This window comes from Sarcophilus harrisii, chromosome 1 (assembly GCF_902635505.1).
Source record: "Sarcophilus harrisii chromosome 1, mSarHar1.11, whole genome shotgun sequence".
Taxonomy (NCBI): domain Eukaryota; kingdom Metazoa; phylum Chordata; class Mammalia; order Dasyuromorphia; family Dasyuridae; genus Sarcophilus; species Sarcophilus harrisii.
In genome coordinates, this window is record NC_045426.1 from 715948503 (window position 1) to 715968732 (window position 20230).

A 20230-nucleotide genomic window follows, 5' to 3' on the forward strand; every position below is an offset into this window, starting at 1 on the left:
AGGTCACCTCGATGTCCTCTGGAAAAGTGGCAGGAGGCTGAGGCCGTCAGCCTCCTCGCTGGCCCGGCAGCCCCTCCGACCGCTGCTACACTGGCTTGTTCCAGAATTCTCAACTCCAGTCTGGCCCCTATCGCCTAGAGAGGCCCGGAGGCACTTCAGTGTGCATTTATTAGGCACCAGTGGTGTGTCAGGCACCGTGCAAAGTACCAGGGATACAAAGGCAGAAACAGAGTCCTTGCTCTCAAGGAGCTTATCTTCTAATGGGGGAAACAGCAAATGGCCATGTCTGTGCAAGATCTATTTGGTGTAAGCTTCTCAGAGGGAAAGTATCTGATCCCTCAAACCCTCCCATTTCCTCATCCCATGATCCATGCACTTCACTTGCCTCTTACATTTTCTAGCCCTTGTTCACCCCCATGTTTACAAGAGATGCTTTGTCTTTTCCGCCATGGGACTGCAGCAGCCCCGGGAAACGGGTACTTGGGAGATCGGATTTGCATTTGGACCTCCAGTTCACTGAGTGATGGGTTTAAGTGAGACCTGGAATGTTCTGCTACGTGACTATCTCATCCTGAGATGCCCCGTTCAATAAAAATACCACGATGAAACAAACAAACAAAAAAAAGCGAAGGGAACCTAATTTTCCTAGTAACCTAGTAGGAAGTAACAACCTCCAGGACTTGCCTCACATGAAGAAGCATTTGGGAGAAATGAGGACAAAATTGGGGCTCTTACGATCTCTGACCCATCTTAGCTTCACGTGGAGGGTAAGAAAATGCCCAACAAGGCAGCTCAAGCTGGCAGGAACCAAGGGCATCCTAAAAAGCCACCGGTGTGTGTGTGTGTGTGTGTAGCTTGGCTCAAAGTGCCCCTTTCCCTCAAAGCTGGGGTTCTCTGCTCTGGGACACTTTGAATGTGAACTGCGCAGTTCTAAATTGGGATCATTCCATTCCATCACTCACAGAGTGAGCCTGATGAGAAGCTAAGATGGTCGGTCTGGTTGGGAATCAGGGGTGAAAGTAGCCGGGTCAGTGAATGCTGCCCCAGAACCTTTGTTGGCGCTGAAGCCTGGGGAGCCATCACCCCTTCAGGCCCGGGTATGCGCCCCGACTTCACGGCAGAGCGGAGTAGGCAGAGTGGAGAAAGCCTATCGGAGCACAGAGTCCTCGGCAGCGCCCGGCTTCGTGCGCTCCTTCTGACAGTCCCAGAACCTACTTAGGCTCCAATGTGCCCCATCCTCGGCTCTCCCAGCCAGCAGAGGACCCGGCTGCTGAAGAACATCCTAGGGCCCCCCATGTCTTCTGGGTAATTTTCAACAATGTCTAGGTCAGCAACCCAAACCTAACAATATTCCTTTTGTCAGGACCCAGGTCTCAGCTCCAAATCAGGGCGCCCCCCCACCAGCCTTTTGGCCTTTCAACTCTCCATTTCATGATTCTGAGACGGAGGCTCTCAACCTGTGTGTGTGTGTGAGGCAGTTGGGGTTGAGTGACTTACCCACAGCCCCCACCCCCAGTGTACACAGAGGCAGGGAACATGCAAACATCCAGCGCCCCATGGGCTCGGTCACAACCCAGCTCCCAGTGTGGCGGAGGTGCAGACGCCCCACGCCAGCACGATGTGGCAGCGTATCTGGAGAGCCTCCCACCCCCTCCACAGCCATCATTCTGCCAGCCCTGGACTGGTCCCCTTCTGTTTCTCTCCGCTCCCCACATCTGGTCGCCAGGACCTCGCATCTCAGGTCATCCCCGGCCAGGACTCCTGTCTGAACCCAGTCCCCTCTGCTGCCTTCCTGCCTGGGACCTGTCTTGGGATCTGAGCACAGCCACCAGCAGCGGAGTCTCTCCCACTCACAGCCCCGAAGGGTTCGTTAAGCGTCTGTGTTCCAGCCACCTTGGTTCTAGTTCCCCAGTCTGCCCCTAAAGCACCTGACCTACCGAGCAGGTCCCCCGCTTCAATCCGGCCAACAGATCAGAAAGCTGAGCTTGCTGGAGACACGTGGGGTGCAGTTTTACTACCATGAGTGCTTAGGGAGGTGGGCTTGCTGTGTCTCCCCCCTCCCCACCCAGCCCCCTCAAATATGCTTCAGAGGCCGCCTCCCGTAGGAAATGAAGTAGAGACATTCGTGATTCCCTATTGGCTCCCCCAAAGATGGCACTTATTCCGGGTACCCCCAGCCCTGGATAGATTTACCTGCTTGACAACAGGACAAGACCGCAGGGTGGAGCTCCCGACTTGGAATCTGCAGAGCCCGAAGCCCGCCTGAAATGTTACCTTTAGCCTATTAACCCGGGCTGTGTAACCACTTAATGCACCAACCAGAGCCTGTTTCTGTCTGTAAAGCAGCGATAAACTTTCACCTCTTGTGGGAGGAACGATCCATGGTCTGGTCAGAGAAATGGCGCCTTTCTTTCCAAGAGTTTTATTGATCCCCCTCCCCCATTTTAACGTCCCTGTCACTCCCGCCCATCCCCTCTTCCCACCAATTACAGAAGCGCCCCTCCTAATAAATAAATACAGCCAAGCAAACAAAGCCCCAGGACCGCCTGTGACCAGCCCCGGCAGCCGCTGCTTCCCGCCTCTGGTCCCTGACCAGAGACGTCCATCGCTGTGACCGGCCCGAGCCTGGCCAGGACCTCGCTGCAGCCGTCCTTGCCACGGCCAAAGCGAGCTCGCCTCCTCTGGCTCCTGCTTCTTCTCTCAGCGCCAGGTCAGAGTCCTTGAAAATTCTAAAAATCTGTCCTTGCTCGTCACAGACGAAAGCTGGGCTTCCCCAGGTGCGAGGAACTCCGGCGAGGCCGTCCCGCCCTTGTCAAAGCAGCTTCTCTAGTCTCGGGCACGCGGCCTCAGGATCCCCCGGCCAGAAGCGGGACTCGGACCGGCCTTCCTGAGTCCAAGAAGGGCCTCGGCTACGCGAGGCCGCCTCTGTGTGTAGTCGTTCCCTAGCAGAGGGGCTAATTCAGTCTTCGGAAAGTGCTGTGAGCCAAAGATCTTTGATGCCCTCGGGACAAAGGCCTGCTGGTAATTACAGGCTCAGTGTAACTCCAACCTGCCTGCGGAAACTTTTGGACCGACAGGATGTAATTGTGCTTGCCCTTCGTTCCCTGTCCTGTCTCCCAAATGGGCCCTTTTTTTGGTCATCTTTGTCAGTGGGACGGGGGTAGAGTCTCAGAGTTCACCGTAAGCGCTGGAAGGCCACTGTCGGGAGCATGGAAGGGAGATTCTTGTTTGGGGCAGATGAGGATGGCCTCTGGGGCCTTGAAAGGCTCGAGTCTGTGAAAGTGCTTTGTAGAGCTCCAGGTTACACAACTTGCATCGCAACAATTTTCAGTGCTTAGTGATAATCTGTGCTGTGGCAAGACCTGCTCCGTCACATTCTTTGATCAAACGGGCCAAGGTTCTCCGGGAGCCTTTAAGCTGACAGGACACTTCATCCTCCTGGGAGGTTAGGAGCCATGGCCTGTAAACAGCGAGGTCCTTCATGGGGAGAGCAGGAAGCTACTGGAGGAAGGGAAAAGGGGAACATGGCCAATTCCTCCATCCTTCAGAAAGACTTGGAGGGTGCTGCAAAATAGCCGATACCTCCCCAGATCCCCTCCTTTTGCACTTGCTCCAAAATCACCTCTCCTTCCTTCTCCTTTCCAGACCTCCTGCACCACCTCTAAGTGAGAGACCAAAGCTACAAACCTCTTTTCCTTTCCCCTTATCTCACTTCGACTCAAACATGAAAAAACTGGTCCGGGCGCCCAACACGACTGGGGCGTTTTTCTTGCTTGAGATTGTAGCCGGCTAAGCTTTTCTCTGATTAACTACCGCCGGCCCCGCTGCCTGTGTCTGTGGAAAGCCTCGTTCTTCGCCCACCTCCTGCCCCTATCCCGGCCGGCGCCGGCGAGCAAGGGAAGGTGACAGGAGCGGGAGTGACCGGCCCCCGGGCCCGGAGCCGCGCTGGCTGAGCAGCCGCCAGCTTCAAGTTCTTTTGGGTCAACGTGGAAAATGCTCCTGGGGAAGTTCCAACGCGTGGAAGAGGCCGGGGGAGGGACTTGGGGGCCGGAGCACTGACCGTCGCAGCTTCGCAGCCTGAATTCAATGACGGTCAGTCAGATATTCGCTCCGGAAAAGCCTGCTCCATGCCCGAGTCCCCTCGGCCGGCGGTTCTTAGTCACCGGGGGCGAGCCCGAGGCTGGGGACACGCGAAGCTTAAGGAAAGCTCAGCCCCCTCCTCACCGACGCCACCCGCACAAAAGCTCACAGGAGGAGGAACAAAGTGCTACGGAAGGTCTGGGGGGTGGGGAGGTGGCTTAGGAGCCCCAGCAAGGACAGGAAGGAGAAGGGAGACAGCACGGCCTGGGGCGGGTCCGGGAGAGCCCCCATGGGGGGCACGGCCGAGGGGAGCCCAAGGGGCGGTGGCTTGGCACCCGAGCGGGGAAGACTTTAAATGCCGGTGACACGGAGTCTGACAATCACCCCGCGGGCCACGGGGAGTCACCGACGTCTGCACGGACAAGTCACCCCATGAAGTCGGCAGCACCGGGGACAGAGGGAGGGCCAGGAAATAGAGCCTCGGAGTGGCAGCTGTGTGACCCACACAGGTGGGGTCCCGCACTCTCGCTCTCTCTCTTTTCTCTGTCTCTCTGTCACTCTCTCTTTTCTCTGCCTCTCTCTCTTTGTCTCTCTCTCTTTTCTCTGTCTCTCTCTCTCTCTGTCTCTGTGTCTCTCGCAGGCGCACAAACATTCAGGCACACATCACCCTCCCGACACAGCCCTCCTGACGCAGCACCCAAGGCACCTTTCTCGCTCCATCTCCCCTCCCGCTCACAGATGCCCTGGGGTCCCTCCAACAATGACTCCCTCCCAAAGCTCCCACTCTGCACTGTCCTGCAGTGACCCCTTGGGTTTCTGGGGGACTCTCAGGGGGCCCCCTTTGATGACTTCCTGGTTGGCTGGCCCAGACTCCCGATAGTCGTGATACAGACTCCCTCCTCCCTCCTCCCACGAGCCTGGGGTCCCGCTGGCAGCAGGAGGAGGAGCCCGCTGGGAGTCTCCCATGGCCCCGCTTCTCCTCCAGATGCTGCTTTCCCTGAAAGGACCCGAGGAGAGAAGTGGGCTGATGGAAACAGAACAAGAGCTGAAGCCTGGGGGTCCTGGGGGTTGCCAGGGAGAAAATGATGGAGGAGGGGGCTCCTCAGCCTCAAGAATTCAAAGAGGAAAAGGCTGGGGAAAAGGCCCCATAAGTTGGTGATCTGGCTTCGGTGGGACAACTGAGACAGGAGGCGGGTTGCTGGTAAGCAGCAGGTGTGGAGTCGGTGAAGAGGGAGGGACTGAAAATGCCTGAGGGAGACGACTGGAGGGGAGGGGGGAACAGATGAGGGGGATGAGATCCAGTGGGAGGCGGAGGGTTTGGCCTTAGCAAGGAGCCTGCTCTCCTGAGATTGGAGCAGGGAGAAGAGGGCAGGGGACGACTGGCAGATGGTTTAAGGAGCAGATCGGGTCAGACCGCCACAACTTCCTCGAGTCCCTTTTAGGTCTCACTGGAGGGGTGAGAGGAGGGAAGTGGCTACCTTCTGAAGGCTGAGCTGACGGCCACTGCGGGGAGTCTGACTGGGATCTGATCTTTAAGGTCCTCCTTTAGTTGGAATTCTCCAAACTTCAGTGGGTGCTCTCCTCGTGAACCGGACCTCAGGTCCATCACCTTGGGAGGCCTTACCATTCAAAAGGCTTCATTCGGTTGTGAATTCTCTGGTGTTGAATAAGTTGGGTGCTCAGGCAGAAAGCCTTCCCGCACTCAGTACATTCATAGGGCTTCTCTCCAGTGTGCATTCTGTGATGTCTGGAAAGCTGGGTACTCTGGCGGAAGGTCTTCCCACAGATGTTACACTCATAGGGCTTCTCTCCTGTGTGAATTCTGTGATGGGAAGCCAGTCCTGTGATCCAGCGGAAGGCCTTCCCACAAACGTTACACTCATAAGGTTTCTCTCCAGTGTGAATACTCCGGTGCTGAATGAGGTGGGCGCTCAGGCGGAAGGCCTTCCCGCATTCACTGCACTCATAAGGCTTCTCTCCAGTATGAATTGTGTGATGAGAGGTAAGTTCTGTTCTCCAGCGGAAGGTCTTGCCACATTGATTGCACTCGTAAGGTTTCTCTCCAGTGTGAATTCTCTGATGGTCAGTGAGTCCTGTGCTCCGTCTGAAAGCCTTCCCGCATTCTTTGCATTCGTAAGGTTTCTCCCCTGTGTGAATTCTCTGGTGTTGAATAAGTTCTTTGCTCTCACGGAAAGCCTTCCCACACTCATTACATTCATAAGGTTTTTCTCCAGTATGGATTCGCTGATGTTCATTAAGTCCGGTTCTCCTGCGGAAGGCCTTCCCACATTCATTACATTCGTAAGGCTTCTCCCCAGTGTGAATTCTCTGGTGTTCATTAAGTCCAGTTCTCCGCCGGAAAGCCTTTCCACAGTCTTTACATTCGTAGGGTTTTTCTCCAGTATGAATCCTTTGATGTCGAGTGAGCTCTTTGCTTTCTCTGAAGCCCTTCCCACATTCTTTGCATTCGTAAGGTTTCTCTCCGGTGTGAATTCTCTGGTGTCGAATCAGTTCTTTGCTCTCTCGGAAGGCCTTCCCACATTCACTACATTCATAAGGTTTCTCCCCAGTGTGAATTCTGTGATGTACAATAAGCTGTGAGCTCTGTCGGAAGGCCTTCCCACACTCATTACATTTATAAGGTTTCTCTCCAGGACCAAGTCTGCAGGGAAGTAACAGAAAGGTTGTGGTTAGTGGCTTTCCAACATATACCACATTCACAAGGTCTCTCTTCAGTATGGATCCAATAATATTTAAAAGGACTGAATCCTAATGAAGGATTTCGTACCTTCACCGTACTTTAGAGCAGACTCTAGAGCACTTACAACTTGAGAGCTTCTGAGTTTTTCTCCAGTCTGAGCCCTTTCATTCTTTCTCTAAATCTGTGTTTCTGAATCTATCACTGGATCCAAACTAGATGTATGAATTAACCCTGGAGCCCCTTCCCTTAAAAAGCCTTTTTTTTCCCTATAAATTTTCTTTCCTTTGGAAGATGGCTTGGCCCTAACCCAAAGTTATTACTTTCATCGCTTTTGTGGCAATTTCAGTGCTTTCAGGAATTTCCCTTAGGGTGATTTTTTTACTTACCTGGGATGTCTCACGACTTTTCTTGGCTGCTTCTCTAGCCTGGCATTACATTCTGAAGTTTCTCCCAAACTAGAAACACAGGGGCGATCCCATGTGAGTATTTCCTGAGATGACTGTTCCATAGAGAAGCCCAGCTTTGTAGCTCACTCCTTGGTTTCAGGTGCCACCTCCCAGTCTGAAAGAAATAATAAATGTAAGTAAGTCTCTCTTCTTTCTGCTGAGAGACAGGCAAATCCTGCTTACTTAGTCCTGCCTTCTCCATCTGCCATTAAGAAATGGTACTGTGAAACTTCACAGGGTAGAACAAAAACTGATCATTTTTAAAAATAATGTTTAACAACTTTAATAATTTTAAACAGTTTTAATAATACTTTAAAACAATTTTAATGATAATTTAAATTTGTACAATCCCCCTTTTTGGATGGATGGGATAGAGGGCAGGACTTGTAATTTTACTGGTTCAGAAAACCACCAGCAGAGTGAGGAAATTTCCTTTCCCTAACAGATGAACTCAGTTCTAAGAGAGTAAGCTGAGATTAGGAGATTTGCCCAGTTTGTACAGCTTTTATGTGTTATTAGCAAGAGGTTTTCTGACTTCCAAAGGGGTACACATTACACATTTATATCTATAATATAAATAAAAATCAAGAAACAGTCAGGTATAGTTGATAAGAAGCTTTCACAATCCTCATACAAACTTTATAAGGTAGATCAGTCAGTTATTCCTTTTACAAATGAGGAAACTGGGACTTAAGATTTATTTATTTAATAACTTACCCAACTTATACCACCAATAAATGTTAAATTGGGTTATCTTTTGACTCACAGAAACAAAGGGGCACAAGGCCTCAATGGTTTTAGTCCAACTCATCAAAGGGATTTCTACTATAAAAACCCAACAAATGGTTGCCCAGTCTCCCCTTCAAGACCACCAAGGAGGGAGAGGGAGCCCACTACTTCTCAAGAGACCCATGTTTGGACAGCTCTAAGTTTCAGGAACTTTCCCCTGGCATTTAGCTTCTAAATTAGCCTGTTTGCACACTAAACCCACAATTCCTGGTTCTGCCCTCTGTGACCAAATGGAAGATATCAAATCCCTTTTCCATGTCACAACCTTTCAAATACTTGAAGCCTGTCATTTCTCTGTTGGTCTTCTCTTCTCTAGACCAGCCATGCCCAGTTCTTTTAGTCCTAAATCCTGTGCTCTTTTCACCACTCCCCATCACTCCCCTACAAAAGGGGCTAAGTCCATCTTCTATCTTGTGGCAGAAGAGGCTGATGGGCAAAAGCTCTGAGGAGGTCACATTTGTCTTAAAATCACGTTTTCTGGCAAAGAGCCCTGTGTTCTGGAAGCGACCATAACTGAACTCCTGTAACCGAATGCCTTCGCATTCTCTTCTTCAACCTCATAGAAGACCTAGTAACCTTCAAGGTACAGCTCAGGACTGATACCTCCATAAAAGGCTCCTGCAGATCCCCCACATTTACTTATTAGCATTTTCTCCCTGTTGAAATGATTTCATATGGGTCAGATGTATTTGTGTATAAATCTGCTGTATCCTCCTAAAAGAAGGGGAGCTTCTGAGGAGTAGGAACTGTTATTGGCTTATTGTTGGGGGGAGGGAAGGTGTGTGTGTGTGTGTGTGTGTGTGTGTGTGTACACCCTGTGCCTACCAAAATGTATGTATATAGGACATGCTCGATGTTTATTGATTTAGACCAGTTCCAATGGTCTTGGGATGAAGAAAGCCATCTGCACCCAGAGAGAGGACAATGGGAACCGAATGTGGACCACAACATAGTGTTTTTGCTCTTTTTTTGCTGTTTGCTTGCATTTTGTTTTCTTTCTCACTTTTTTCCTTTTTGATCTGATTTTTCTTGTGCAGCATAGTATTTATGGAAATGCATATAGAGGAATTGCAGATGTTTAATATATATATATTGGATCACTTGCCAACTAGAGGAGGTGAGAGGGGGTGGGAGAAAGGGAGAGGAAAAAAAATAGAACACGGTTTTACAGAGGTGAATGTCAAAAACTATCCATGTGTACATTTTGAAAGTAATAAGCTATGATTTAAAAAAAACTCCCACAGAAAAACACTCATTTAAGAATAAATATCAATAAATTACTCTATAATAACTACCAAAAAATGTTTACTGAATTGAATCCAAAATTTATAGGGAACTGACATAAATCTGTAAGAAAAAGAACCACCTTCCCATGGCCCAGTGGTCCAAAAAAAAAAAAAAAAACAACAGCTTTGTAAAGAAGAAATACAAACTAACAACCAACATTTCAAAGAAGAAATGAAAACTGAAACAATTCTGAATTATTACCTCAGATATTACTGCTTTATTCAAATTATTAAGGTAGGAACAGTTGGAAAAAGTCAATGCTGGCATTATTATCACTTCTTGGAGCCACAGGTGAGAGCAGGGGGATAGGTAAGAACCAAAGGTGGATGAGAAGCCCCGCAAAGACCTGAGAAAGTCCTCCTGTCAGAGGTGCTAGTCCTCCAGTAGAACTACATCAGCCCCATAACACATTAAATGCATAAATAAATAAAGTAAGGCATAAAATGCATAAAGCTCAGGGCAGCTGTGACTTAATTTAAACCAGACATCTGAAAGAGCAAAGCAGGCCAAAGACATCTCCCTCCCTTTTCAGTTTTACCTCACCTTGTTCCTTTGGGGCTCCCACAGAAGCCCCTCAATAGGAGGGCTCTGAAACACTGGCTGCTAAGTAAATACCCCATTTTCCTTTTTTAATCCACCAGGGAGAAAGAATTAAGTAGCAAAATATGAGTGGGCTTGGACAGGTTATGATCTGAATTGCAGACAGTCCTTCTGCCAGCTGCTCTCCTCCCTCTCCTCCTCCCCCTCCCTCCCCGTTTCCTGTGAAGGGACCATTACACTTCTGGGTTCCAGATTCCCAGCCCCCTCAACAGAACTGTTCTCTTCGAGTAACCCAAGATCTCTGACTTGCCAAATGTGATGCTAATCCCTTACATTCTAGTCTCTACATTGTTGAAAACAAAACAAGTCTATCTACAAAAATTCTATCTGTCCACTCTAAAATCTTGGAGAGGTTCGACAATCTTCCAGAAGAAGAGTTCCAGTGGTTTTTCAACCTGTCTCTTAAAAACACACACACACACACACACACACACAAAACTTTCCAATGAGTTTCCAACAACAGATTTGACAGAAGCAGGTTCTGTTAGCGTGGCTAATAACGGATTATCTGAGTCTACAGGATACTGGGGAAAGACCTTTTTTAGTTTTGATGACCAATAAACCGAGCCTCTTATTGCAATAGTTAATAGTGCTCGCTCTGTTCCAGATAGCTCCATTCCAAGTGTTGAGATGGACTATCTGTGCCCAGCCTTGTGGCAGAGCCTTCCAAGCTCAGACTGAACTGATCAGTCACAGCTGAACACACTGCACCTTGACTCCCACAGTGTGACGTCACTGGTCCTCTTCAAGCAGAAGGTCAAACCACAACTAGTGCCAGGTGCTGGACTGTGCCTTTAAGACTGTTATCTCAGAACAGCCCTGGGAGGTGGACTTTACTGTGACTCTCAGGCAGCTGCCTCGTCACTGCACCCCAAGGATCCCTGACCTTCCCTGGCTGCCCTCTCATAAAGGCAAACTATGTTCTCTCAGAGGGACATTTACCCCCCCCAGGCTTTTTTGGACAAAGTCTCTAACCACGACTCCTCCTCCTACCTTGACTCTGTGAACCCAAGTGCACATTTATCCCTAGTTCACGTTGTTAGGTCTGGCTCAACATAAACCACCTGCACCAGCTCGTTTCCACAACTCTCGCGAGGGTCCATCTGGCCAGCCTCTACCTGCAAAGTTAAAAGGTTTATTTAGCTCAAGTGTAGACCCTGCTGTCCATTTCAGTAAAGATTTGGTTTGTTGGTCAGCCCGATCGTCTTTTCCTCATGGGAGCTTTACTGTGTCCGCTGCCTCATACGAATATTAACTCTCTGGTCTTCCACAAGTGTAACAATTACACCAGCTCTACCTCTATGCCACTGACAAAAATGGGGAACTAGGAAGGGCCTCCTGGGACCCCAAGCTGACCTGCATGCTTGCTTTATGGAAGTCTATTGTTGCCCAGCCTCATCTGCATTTAACCCCAGGCGTAGCCCTGAGGCTTTTTCAATTAAAGAGACAGGGTGAGTCTAGCTGGAAGTGCTCCTGTTGGAGTCATCCTGACTGGTCCGGATCAGAGGAGCCTTTTCTAATGCTCTTGGTTTTTGCAGGAGACCTAGGCCAAATTCTCCTAGCAATGGTCAATAAACATTGATTAAGCACCTACTGTGTTTCATACAAAACAAGGCAAAAACCCAGTCACTGCCCTCAAAGGCCTTCCACTGGAACAGGGGAGCCAACATGCAAACCACCAAGTCCGTGCAAGACAGAGACCGGACACACAGAAGGTACTTCTCCACCCCAAGGCAGACCAGCTCTTCCTCTGCTCTATGGCCCATGGCACAGAGCCCTCTTGGCACTGGAGGCTGGCTCTCCATCCCCCACCCCGTACTGCCATGTCTGAGGAATCTGCCAGGGACAGAGAGCCAACCATGGAGCCCACTGGCCCAGGGGCCACAGACATCCCAGTAGATCTCTAAGCTTTTTTAATGATCACCGACTGCCCTTCAGAACCTAAACCCTTCAGTCTGGTGAGCTGCATGGCATTCGGGGTCCCCGCTGGACCTCATTTTGGTTCTGATTTATCCAGGGCGAAAATCCTCCTCTTTGGGAAAGAAAAGAGAATTGGGACACTTGGGCCTTCTTGCTGGCAGTCACCCGGTCACTGAGAGCTGGGGTCAGAGGTCAGACTGCAAAAAGTTCAGGAGGAGAGCAATAACTGCAGGCACCTTCCTCTGGGCAGCTGGTTATAAAAATGCCTGGGATTACCAAGGAGACCAATGAGAAGGAAACACAGCCGTGTCTTTTGGTTTGGTCGTTTTTTTCCTGAGGCAACTGGGATTAAGTGACTTGCCCAGGGTCACACAGCTAGGAAGTGTTAAGTGTCTAAGGGCAGATTTGAACTCGGGTCCTCCTGACTTCAGGGCTGGTGTTCATCCACTGCGCCCCTGAGCTGCCCCAGGATTGGATTTTTAAACACAAGTTCTCAGCACCCAGATGAGGGAGTCACTCACTGGCCGTGCTCCACTTTCTGTCTCTGCCACTTTGAAGCAGAGGCCCTCCTCTTCCTTTCCCCCCCCTCTCTTTCCCCCCTCCTCCCTGCCCCAGGGGAAAGCTCTGGACTCTCGATAGAAGGGCAGAGATATCATTTCAGAAAAGAGGCTCCCACTCCCTTAACAGTGGATGAGCCCCATCCGTCAGGACCGTACCAGTGAGTCTGTCTTACTCAATGGTCCTGCCAAATAAGGAAGGGCAGCATCCTCTGGGGAGAAAAGGGCCCATGAGAGAGGCTCCTCTGCCAGCTCCTCCCAAGACTTCCAGGCTACAAGTCCTGCTAAGGTGTCGAGCAGAGGATCTAAGTGAGCCTGGAAGGGAATGGTCCTGCCATGGGGGTGGGGGGGAAAGCAGAGGCCACAAAGCCCAGGGGCTGAGAATCTCAGAGCAGCAAGCTGTCCAGTCTGGCAAGAAGGCAAAGGGAGAAGGGGCGTCCAGCTCGCCTGGCCCGGGCTAAAGCCAGATTGTAAAGGGCTTAAAAAGCCAACCGCAGCAGCTGGCCTTTGCCCCTAGAGGCCCCAGGAGTCCCTGAAGCTCCTCAAGCTGGAAAGCCTCATCGGTGGGGCAGGGTTAGGAACAGACCAGAGAGGGAAGAGGCAGGGAGGCCCGGGAGGAGGCTCAGTGGAGTCAGCAGGTAGAGGGTCTTCTTAAAGTAAGAGCCCTGGAGCCCAGTCAGACAGAGGAAAGCCACCAAGGCAGGCCTTTGGAAGAAAGCATAGCAAGAATGAACACTGAGAGGCCACCTGACTGCAATCAAGAGCTCACCGGCCTCCTGAGAGGGCCGGCCAGCTGGGAGGAGGAGAGCCAGCTTCTAACAGCTGGGCAGGGAGCATGAGGTGAAGGTTGGGGGGAGTCATCAGAGACTGGAAGGGTGGGGAGTGAGAGGCAGCAGCAGGGAAGAGGGAGATCAGGGAGGCTAAAGCTGGCCCAGGGCTGCTGCGCTGAGGGGACCCTCGGTCTGGTTCTTCTTTGTCAGGAGGAGATCGATCTAGTGGCAGAGAAGGGCGAGGATGGAACCTGAGAGCAATAAAACGCCAGCTGCCAAGTCTGTTTTATGGGACGACTAGAAGTAGAAGAGAAGTGGAAGCAGGCGGGAATAAGAAATCAACGGAAATTTACTTGAAAAAACTAACAAAATTCAGGAGAGAAGGGATGAGGAGAGTTCTGGGAAAAGAGTGAAGGACCAACCTAGGGTCCAGAGGCCCTCAGCTGGCCAAAGAGAGAAGGAAGGCCCGGACACAGACACACAGTCACAGAAGGGGCTGGGTGTTTCTATGATTGCCCTCCTCCATCACTACACACACACACACACACTGGAGGATGAAAGATGGAGAATGATATGAAGTGCTACATAAGCTGTCAAACAAGGGACTCAGCCATTGGCCCTGGTCCTGCTCCTGACCCTGATCCTGCCTCTGGCCCTTGCCCAGGTCCTGACTCTGATACTGGTTCTGGTCCTGACTCTGATACTGGTTCTGGTCCTGCCTCTGGCCCTTGCCCAGGTCCTGACTCTGGCCCTGACTCTGGCCTTGGTCCTGCTCTTGTTCCTGCTTCTGAACCTGTCCCTGGAGGCTGCTTGGACAGAACAGCTTTTTTCCCTATGTTACAATCCAAGGGAAGAGGCAGAGTGGGAGTGGAGGGTGGGAAGGAGGCAGTTAGGGACTGCTCTAAAAACAAAAGCCATCAATATAAGGAAGGAGAGAAGAAGAGGAAGGTTGAGGTGGCAGCTGGAGGGAGGGGAGAGCAGAGGAGAAAAGCTCTTTTCTGGGCCCGGGAACCTTCTGCACAGCAGGCTGGGGAAGCAGCCCAGGAGCTGTTCAATAGAGGGAAAGCACAAAAAATAAGGGGTTCAGCTTTCCTAGAGAAAACAGGATTTCAATTGGAATTGAAGAAAGTTAAGGGAGTTATTAGCAGAGATGAGGATAAGAAACAGCCAGAGAAAACACCAGGGGTAGAGAGATGGGAATGTTAAGTGTGAGGAGCAGCCAGGAGGCTAAGGACACAGGACCACAGGCTGTGGTGAAGGTTATTGGGCGACTACAAAGGGATGGGGAGGGAGTTATGAAGGGCTCTGGATGTCAGAGAGCACTTTGTATCTGCTCCTGGAGGCAATAGGGAGTTACTTGAGTTTCTTGAATAGGGGGTGATGTCCCTTTGGTGGCTGATTGGAGGGTGGATTGGAGTGGAAAGCGATTGGAGGCAGGCAGACCCCCCCACCCCCACCCCATCCTCTGTTTCACCATCTGCAAAATGAGACTAATAAGTGCACCAAGTTCCAGGGTGGCTGTGAAGGTGAAGTGAGATCAAATGGGCAAGAGGCTTTGGCAAACATAAAGTGCTCTTTAATGCTATCACTACAATTACCACTGAGAGGCGAGGGCACAGCACTAGTAAATAGCTGAAGCAGGAAGTGATGCCATGAAGCAGGTGGGTCCCAGGTGTGCCAACCAGCATCACAAGGAACGAATGCAAAAAACCAGGAGAGAAGGGGCTGGGAGAATGGTGAGAAGTGACGTTAAGTGGCAGGTCAGTTCTCCGAGAGCCTCCCCAGCTGTGGATCCCAGCATCTGAAGGAGCTGCAGGGCAGCCTTTGCTGACACAGGTGTTGGGGACTGGGAATGAGATAAGTTGGAGGCAGAGGGAAGAAGAGAGAGGCAACGGCCTCTTAGAGAGGTCAGAGAACAGCAACTGCCTCTCAGGCTCTCATCCTCTCACACAAGGAGATCCATTCTGGGTTGGAGCTCCAGCAACTACCGTCAGGTGGCTCCCGTGTATTCCAACAGCTCCCATAATCCAACAAAGTGAGGGATGAGGAAGCAGGGAGGCAGGATGAGGGAGGATAATGGGGGATGATGGGGAATGATGAGGATGAGAAGGGTTGATGAGGGATGATGGAGATGATTATCAAGAGCAGTCGGGACAGGGAGCAGAAGCACAAGAGCCACTTACACTCTGACATCCATGTGGGAAAGGCTCGATAATTTCAGGATTTTTAGATTTCTCTTAATTAAGAAAAATCTCCTTTAAAAATAGAGGAAGGGGAGGGGCAGCTACAGGCAGACCCCTACTTTCTTCTGAGAGCTTTCCTGGAGGGGTTCAAGGGGATCCGGGCACATCTGCAACATCAGACCAAACATGTCAAGACTTCCGAAAAGAGACCCAAAGTCATCCCACAAGCCCCAGCAAGGCCGGGATAGGGCGACAACCGAATGGAATCAATCCCCAAGTCCCTAAAAAGGAAAGCCAAAGCCAAGGGGGGACAGGAGAGATGAAGAAGTCAGGATCTTAAAGGGGAAGAGGAAGGGCCCAGAAGAGCGGAGACGGGATGGGGGGGAGGCAAGGAGCGGGAACAGCAGCCGGGGAAAGAGCAGCCCAACAACAGGCCATCGGTCAGTCCCCGGGCTCCCTCTTCGGCCTTTCCGGGCCCCAGAGGTTCCCTAATAGGATCTCAAAGCCTCTCTTTGGTTAAGAAAAGCGCTGGAAACAGCGGGGGGGACCTGGATGCAGTGGAATCTCCCCCGGGGCAGGGGGCCAGGCCACCATGGGAGGCCCCCCTGCAGGGCCGGGGCAGGACACACACAGGGACTGCAAGGAGGGCGACGCCGGGGAGGACCAGGAGCTGGCAGGGCCCGCCTCCCTCGGGGTTTGGCTTAACGGCTTCTTCCTTTGTTACAAGAGAAAGCTCTCAGTCGGGGGGAGGATAGATGGGGAAGCTGCCACCGAAAGCCTCTATGTGGTTAGAGAGAGACAGAGAAGGGGGGACACCAAAGGGGGGCAGGGGCTACGGAGGGAGGAGGGGCCCCGCGGGAGGAGGGGCGCTCAGCAACCTCCCCTCCGGGACGCCCCTCTCTCCCGGCTCTCCGCCAGCCTCTCTGGCCGGCCTCCTCCGGGTCCCGGCCTCTCCCCCCATTGCAGGGATCTTCCTAATTCACTAGACGTTCTCCAGCGGTCGGAGCCGCCACATAAAGCCTAACTTTCCCCGTGACCTCCCCTCCCTTCCTGAGACAGGGGGCGGGGGCGGGGCGCAGCCCTCTCCTCCCAGCGCCTCCCCTCCGGCCTCCTCTCCCCTTCCCCAAATCCGAGCGGTCCCTCCCCTCCGCGGACACCGCCAGCCTGGGGGCTGCCCGTGCGCACCCGGACCGGGGGCCGCCCGGGGGAGTCCCCGCCCAGCACCGCCGGGACCACAACAAAACCCCGCGGGGCCTTCGGTGCCCTCTCTCCCCGCCCCCTCCCAGGCGGGCCGGGGCGCACCCCGAGGGTGCCCGGCTCCGGGCTAGGCGCGCCTGCAGCCCGGCCGGGCCCGCCCCCGCCGCGTCCTGCCCCCCGCCCCCGTTAGCCTGGAAGCTTGTCGAGGGCAGGCCCGGGCCTCCCGCCCTGTCCCCGGGGCGCAGCTTCATCGCCGTGTCCCGGCTGACAGAAAGGGGCCGTGAAGGTGGGAGATACAGGGGTGCACCGGGGAAGGGGAGGGAAAGGAAGGACCAGGGGAGGGTCCCAAACTTGGTGATTGGTTCCCCAGTCTGGCCCCCCTCCCGTCCCAACCAATAGGCGCGTCCGCTCCCAGGGGGCGTGGCCTTCTGCCGGGCGCAGAGTGGACTTGCGCCTGCGCCTCCCTCAAGGCCGCACCCCTCCCCCTCTCCCTCCCCCTCCCCAGAGGATCAGGGACCAGGGAAAGCTTCGAAACCAAGCACTTCCCGGGGCAGCCGGAGTCAGGCTTCCACTCACCCCGGCCCAGGACGCAGGGCTTGGGCGCTGGCAGCGGCTGAGTACGCGGCGGAGCCGAACAGGCCGCGGACATCCGAAGTCGGCAGGGTCCGGACCGGTCTGATGGCGGAGCCGCGAGGAGGAAAGAAGGAAGCGGAAGTCGCTGGGGTGTCGCCAGCTTCCCTTGTGGCCCCGCCCCTCGTCGTTTCTTGGCCAATCCCATGAAGCGTCTTCTCCCCAGCCTTCTCTTGGGTCCCGCCTGCCCCTGTTGCCATGGCAAAAGCTATCCTGGATCGGCAAAGCATTCTGGGAAATGTAGTGCGGTGACACTGTCCGAAGGAGGTGCGTTCTCCCCATACCCAGACTCACCACTCCTCAGCCCCAACCATGTGTGCCTCCTGGCGATCCCACCTCAGACTCCTGCTTCCGCGACCCCCAGAGCGGCTTGAGGAGAGGAGGGAGTGTACGCCCGGGCTTCCCTGCAGCCCACCTTTCCCCCAGGCTCACCCAGTGGGGGTTGGGGGGGAACTTCCTCCAGGAAGCCCCCCGGAGGCGCAGGCTCACGGATGAATAGCGGGCCAGCATTAGCCAGGGCTCGGGGTCTCCGGTGGGCTTCCCCTCTGTCCTGTGCTCGAGAGGCGGGATGGTTCTCCCAGGGGACTAGGAGGCGTCCAGCCCCGGACAGTGTCTCGCCTTGGACAGCGGGCAGCGCTGGCTGGGGCCCCTCCGGGGGCGGGAGTTCGGACCCTGACTCGGCTGGGGCCCTCCGTGCAGCCCCCGCGCCTGGCGTCCGGGGCCGGAGTTCGGGGAGCTCTCCGTGGTGCTGAACGCCTGCCCTTGTAGAGCGCTCAGTGGCAGTTCCCCGGAAACCCCCATGTAAAACAGAGCCGGGGATTCTAGCGGAGCGCAGGGCGTGGTGGCAGCCCCCAAAGCTGGGGTGATCTTGGACGGCTCTCACTGACCTTGCCCTCATCAGACCCCAAATAGCGGGGTGTCCACTTCTAGGGGCGGTTAGAAGGGCAGCGATGAGGCTGCTGAAGCATCACTCTGCTGGGGAATCGCTGAAAGAGCTGGGAAGGGTTAGTCTGGAGAAGAGAATCTTTGGAAGGAGGCTTCTTAGCTCTCTTCAGGGAGGACGGGAAAGAGGCACCAGGCTCTTGCTTGGCCCTGGAGGGTAAGACCGGGAAAAGGACGGAAGCAACAAAGATGACAAAAATCCAGACTCCAGAAGTGGAAAGGCTTCTCCCCCGAAGCTGTGGGTTCCCTTGGTGAAGGAAGCGGGGTGGGAGGATCTCTAAGCAAAGCTGGACGGCCACATCTGGTTCAGAACTCTGGTCAAACCCTTTTTCTAATAAGGAGAACTGCCATTACTTGTAATGTGAGAACTCTGGAAGCTTTCCTGAGGAAATAAGGGTGAATGGAGGAGATTTGACATGGTTCTAGAATTGCGCTCTGTGGCACCAGGACAAGGGAAGAAAATAAAGGGGAAATGATTGAAGAGTGGGCAAGCTCCCTTTGTAAAAATGATGTCGTGGTTTACTTAAGAGGTGTTTAATAAATGTTTATTGCTGTTACAGTATATGCTGCCTGGAAGGCCCTGGTTTTGCCCCTGGTTTGTTTTATGGACTGCTGGGCTAGGCAGGCAAGCCTTTGGTTTCTGGGTGGTTAAGGGGTGACTTCCCATCAATGCATGGTTTATGTTTTCCCAGACACTGTGATTTCATAGTAGGAACTTACCCCCAGCTCATGTTCTTGACCACAAATGAGCTTCATTCTGCTGCTGCTTCTCCTCTGATCTCTTCTAAGAGAGATTCTCCTCCAGACGCTGTATCTCCCTGTGATAAGCATCCACATCTGCTGAGTCTGTACAGGTGGCCCTAACTCTCACATTACCACAGTGCACAGAATCTAGCCTGTGATGCCCTTCACCTTTGCTAGAGGTTCCAGGGTCCCCACCAGGGGGTAAAGCTGAAGCCTTGATAATTCTTGCCAAGTCAAACACCAGCTTGAATAGTTAACTCTCCAAAGGATGGCCTGGATGAGAATAATCCAAGCAGGGACAGGTCACCAAGAAGTGTCCCTGCTGAAACACTGGATGGCTTGTAGGAGAGAGAGCCTGGGCGCTGGGAGCTGGAGGCTGTTAGCATAGGGGCTGTTAGCATAACCCCACTTCCTGCAGCTGCTCCTACAGCTGGGGCCCCCATAGGGCAGAGAGCTAGTCTCAGAGCTAGGAGTGATTGGGTTTGAGTCTTAACTGACACATATTAGCTGTGTTACCCTGAGCAAGACATTCAGCCCCCTAATGCTATGGGCAACTTTTTTTTTTTTATTAAAGCTTTTTATTTACAAAACATATGCACAGGTAATTTTTCAACACTGATCCTTGCAAAACCTTCTGTTCCAACTTTTCCCCTCCTTCCCCCCACCCCGTCCCCTAGATGACATATAGTCCAATACATGTTAAATATATTAAAATATATGTTAAATTATGGATAACTCTTGAGTACGAACAGCTCCGTAGACCTTGTAAGGCTTTCCAAAACACTTTGTAAACATCTCTTTCGATCCTCACAACCCTGAAAAGTAGTTACTATGGTTTTCCCCAATTTACAGATGAGGACACCAAAGCTGAGATTAGGAGATGGCTCAGTGTCCAGCATGAACTGGGCACTTTATTAATGTTTATGGTTGATTGTCCAGGGTCATGCAGCAAAGGGAGGTGAGTTCCCACTGTAGCTTCACTGTGCCACACAATTGCCTCCTCACCGATCCCCTAGGGGTTCTCTGTGGCAGTGATATCCCAAGTCCTGTCTCCATCCCAAACCTTCTGTCTAAGCAGTCTTCCCTGTCCATCATCTGGCACCAGCTGAGGAGCTCTTGGTCTAATGTGGAGACAAGGAAACAAGCTCATTTAAATGAGCTAACTGGGGTGAATGGGAAATGACTATGAGGGCTAAGACACGCCAGAAAAGGTCTCTTGTGGAAGATGAGGTTTTAGTTGGGACTTAAGGGAAGCCAGGAATCAGAACAGAGGAAGGAATTCTTTCCACATATGGGCTCAGCCAGAGAATGTTTTCAATTAAGTGTCAGTGTGACACAAGTGACACAGTGTGACAAGTGGCAGTGTGTGTGACCCTGGGCAGGT

At 52.6% G+C, this 20230-nt stretch overlaps 2 protein-coding genes across 4 annotated transcripts in view; both read right to left on the reverse strand.

Annotated features, from left to right (window-relative positions):
- LOC100928103 (vomeronasal type-2 receptor 26-like) overlaps positions 1–20230 on the reverse strand; it is a 441302-nt gene that overhangs the window by 115952 nt on the left and 305120 nt on the right.
- LOC111719284 (zinc finger protein 135) lies at positions 3341–17291 on the reverse strand. Of its 3 annotated transcripts, none has more exons than XM_023497155.2 (4): positions 17107–17291; positions 10897–11021; positions 7168–7342; positions 3341–6742 (listed from the first exon to the last, which is right to left on the reverse strand). In XM_023497155.2, exons 3-4 carry the CDS (start codon positions 7287–7289, stop codon positions 5701–5703), a joined length of 1164 nt encoding a protein of 387 aa, XP_023352923.1. In that variant the 5' UTR covers positions 7290–7342; positions 10897–11021; positions 17107–17291; the 3' UTR covers positions 3341–5700. The 3 variants fall into 3 exon arrangements, with proteins under 3 accessions (XP_023352923.1, XP_031804992.1, XP_031804993.1); XM_031949132.1 differs by lacking the exon at positions 17107–17291 and adding an exon at positions 15334–15848; XM_031949133.1 differs by lacking the exon at positions 10897–11021.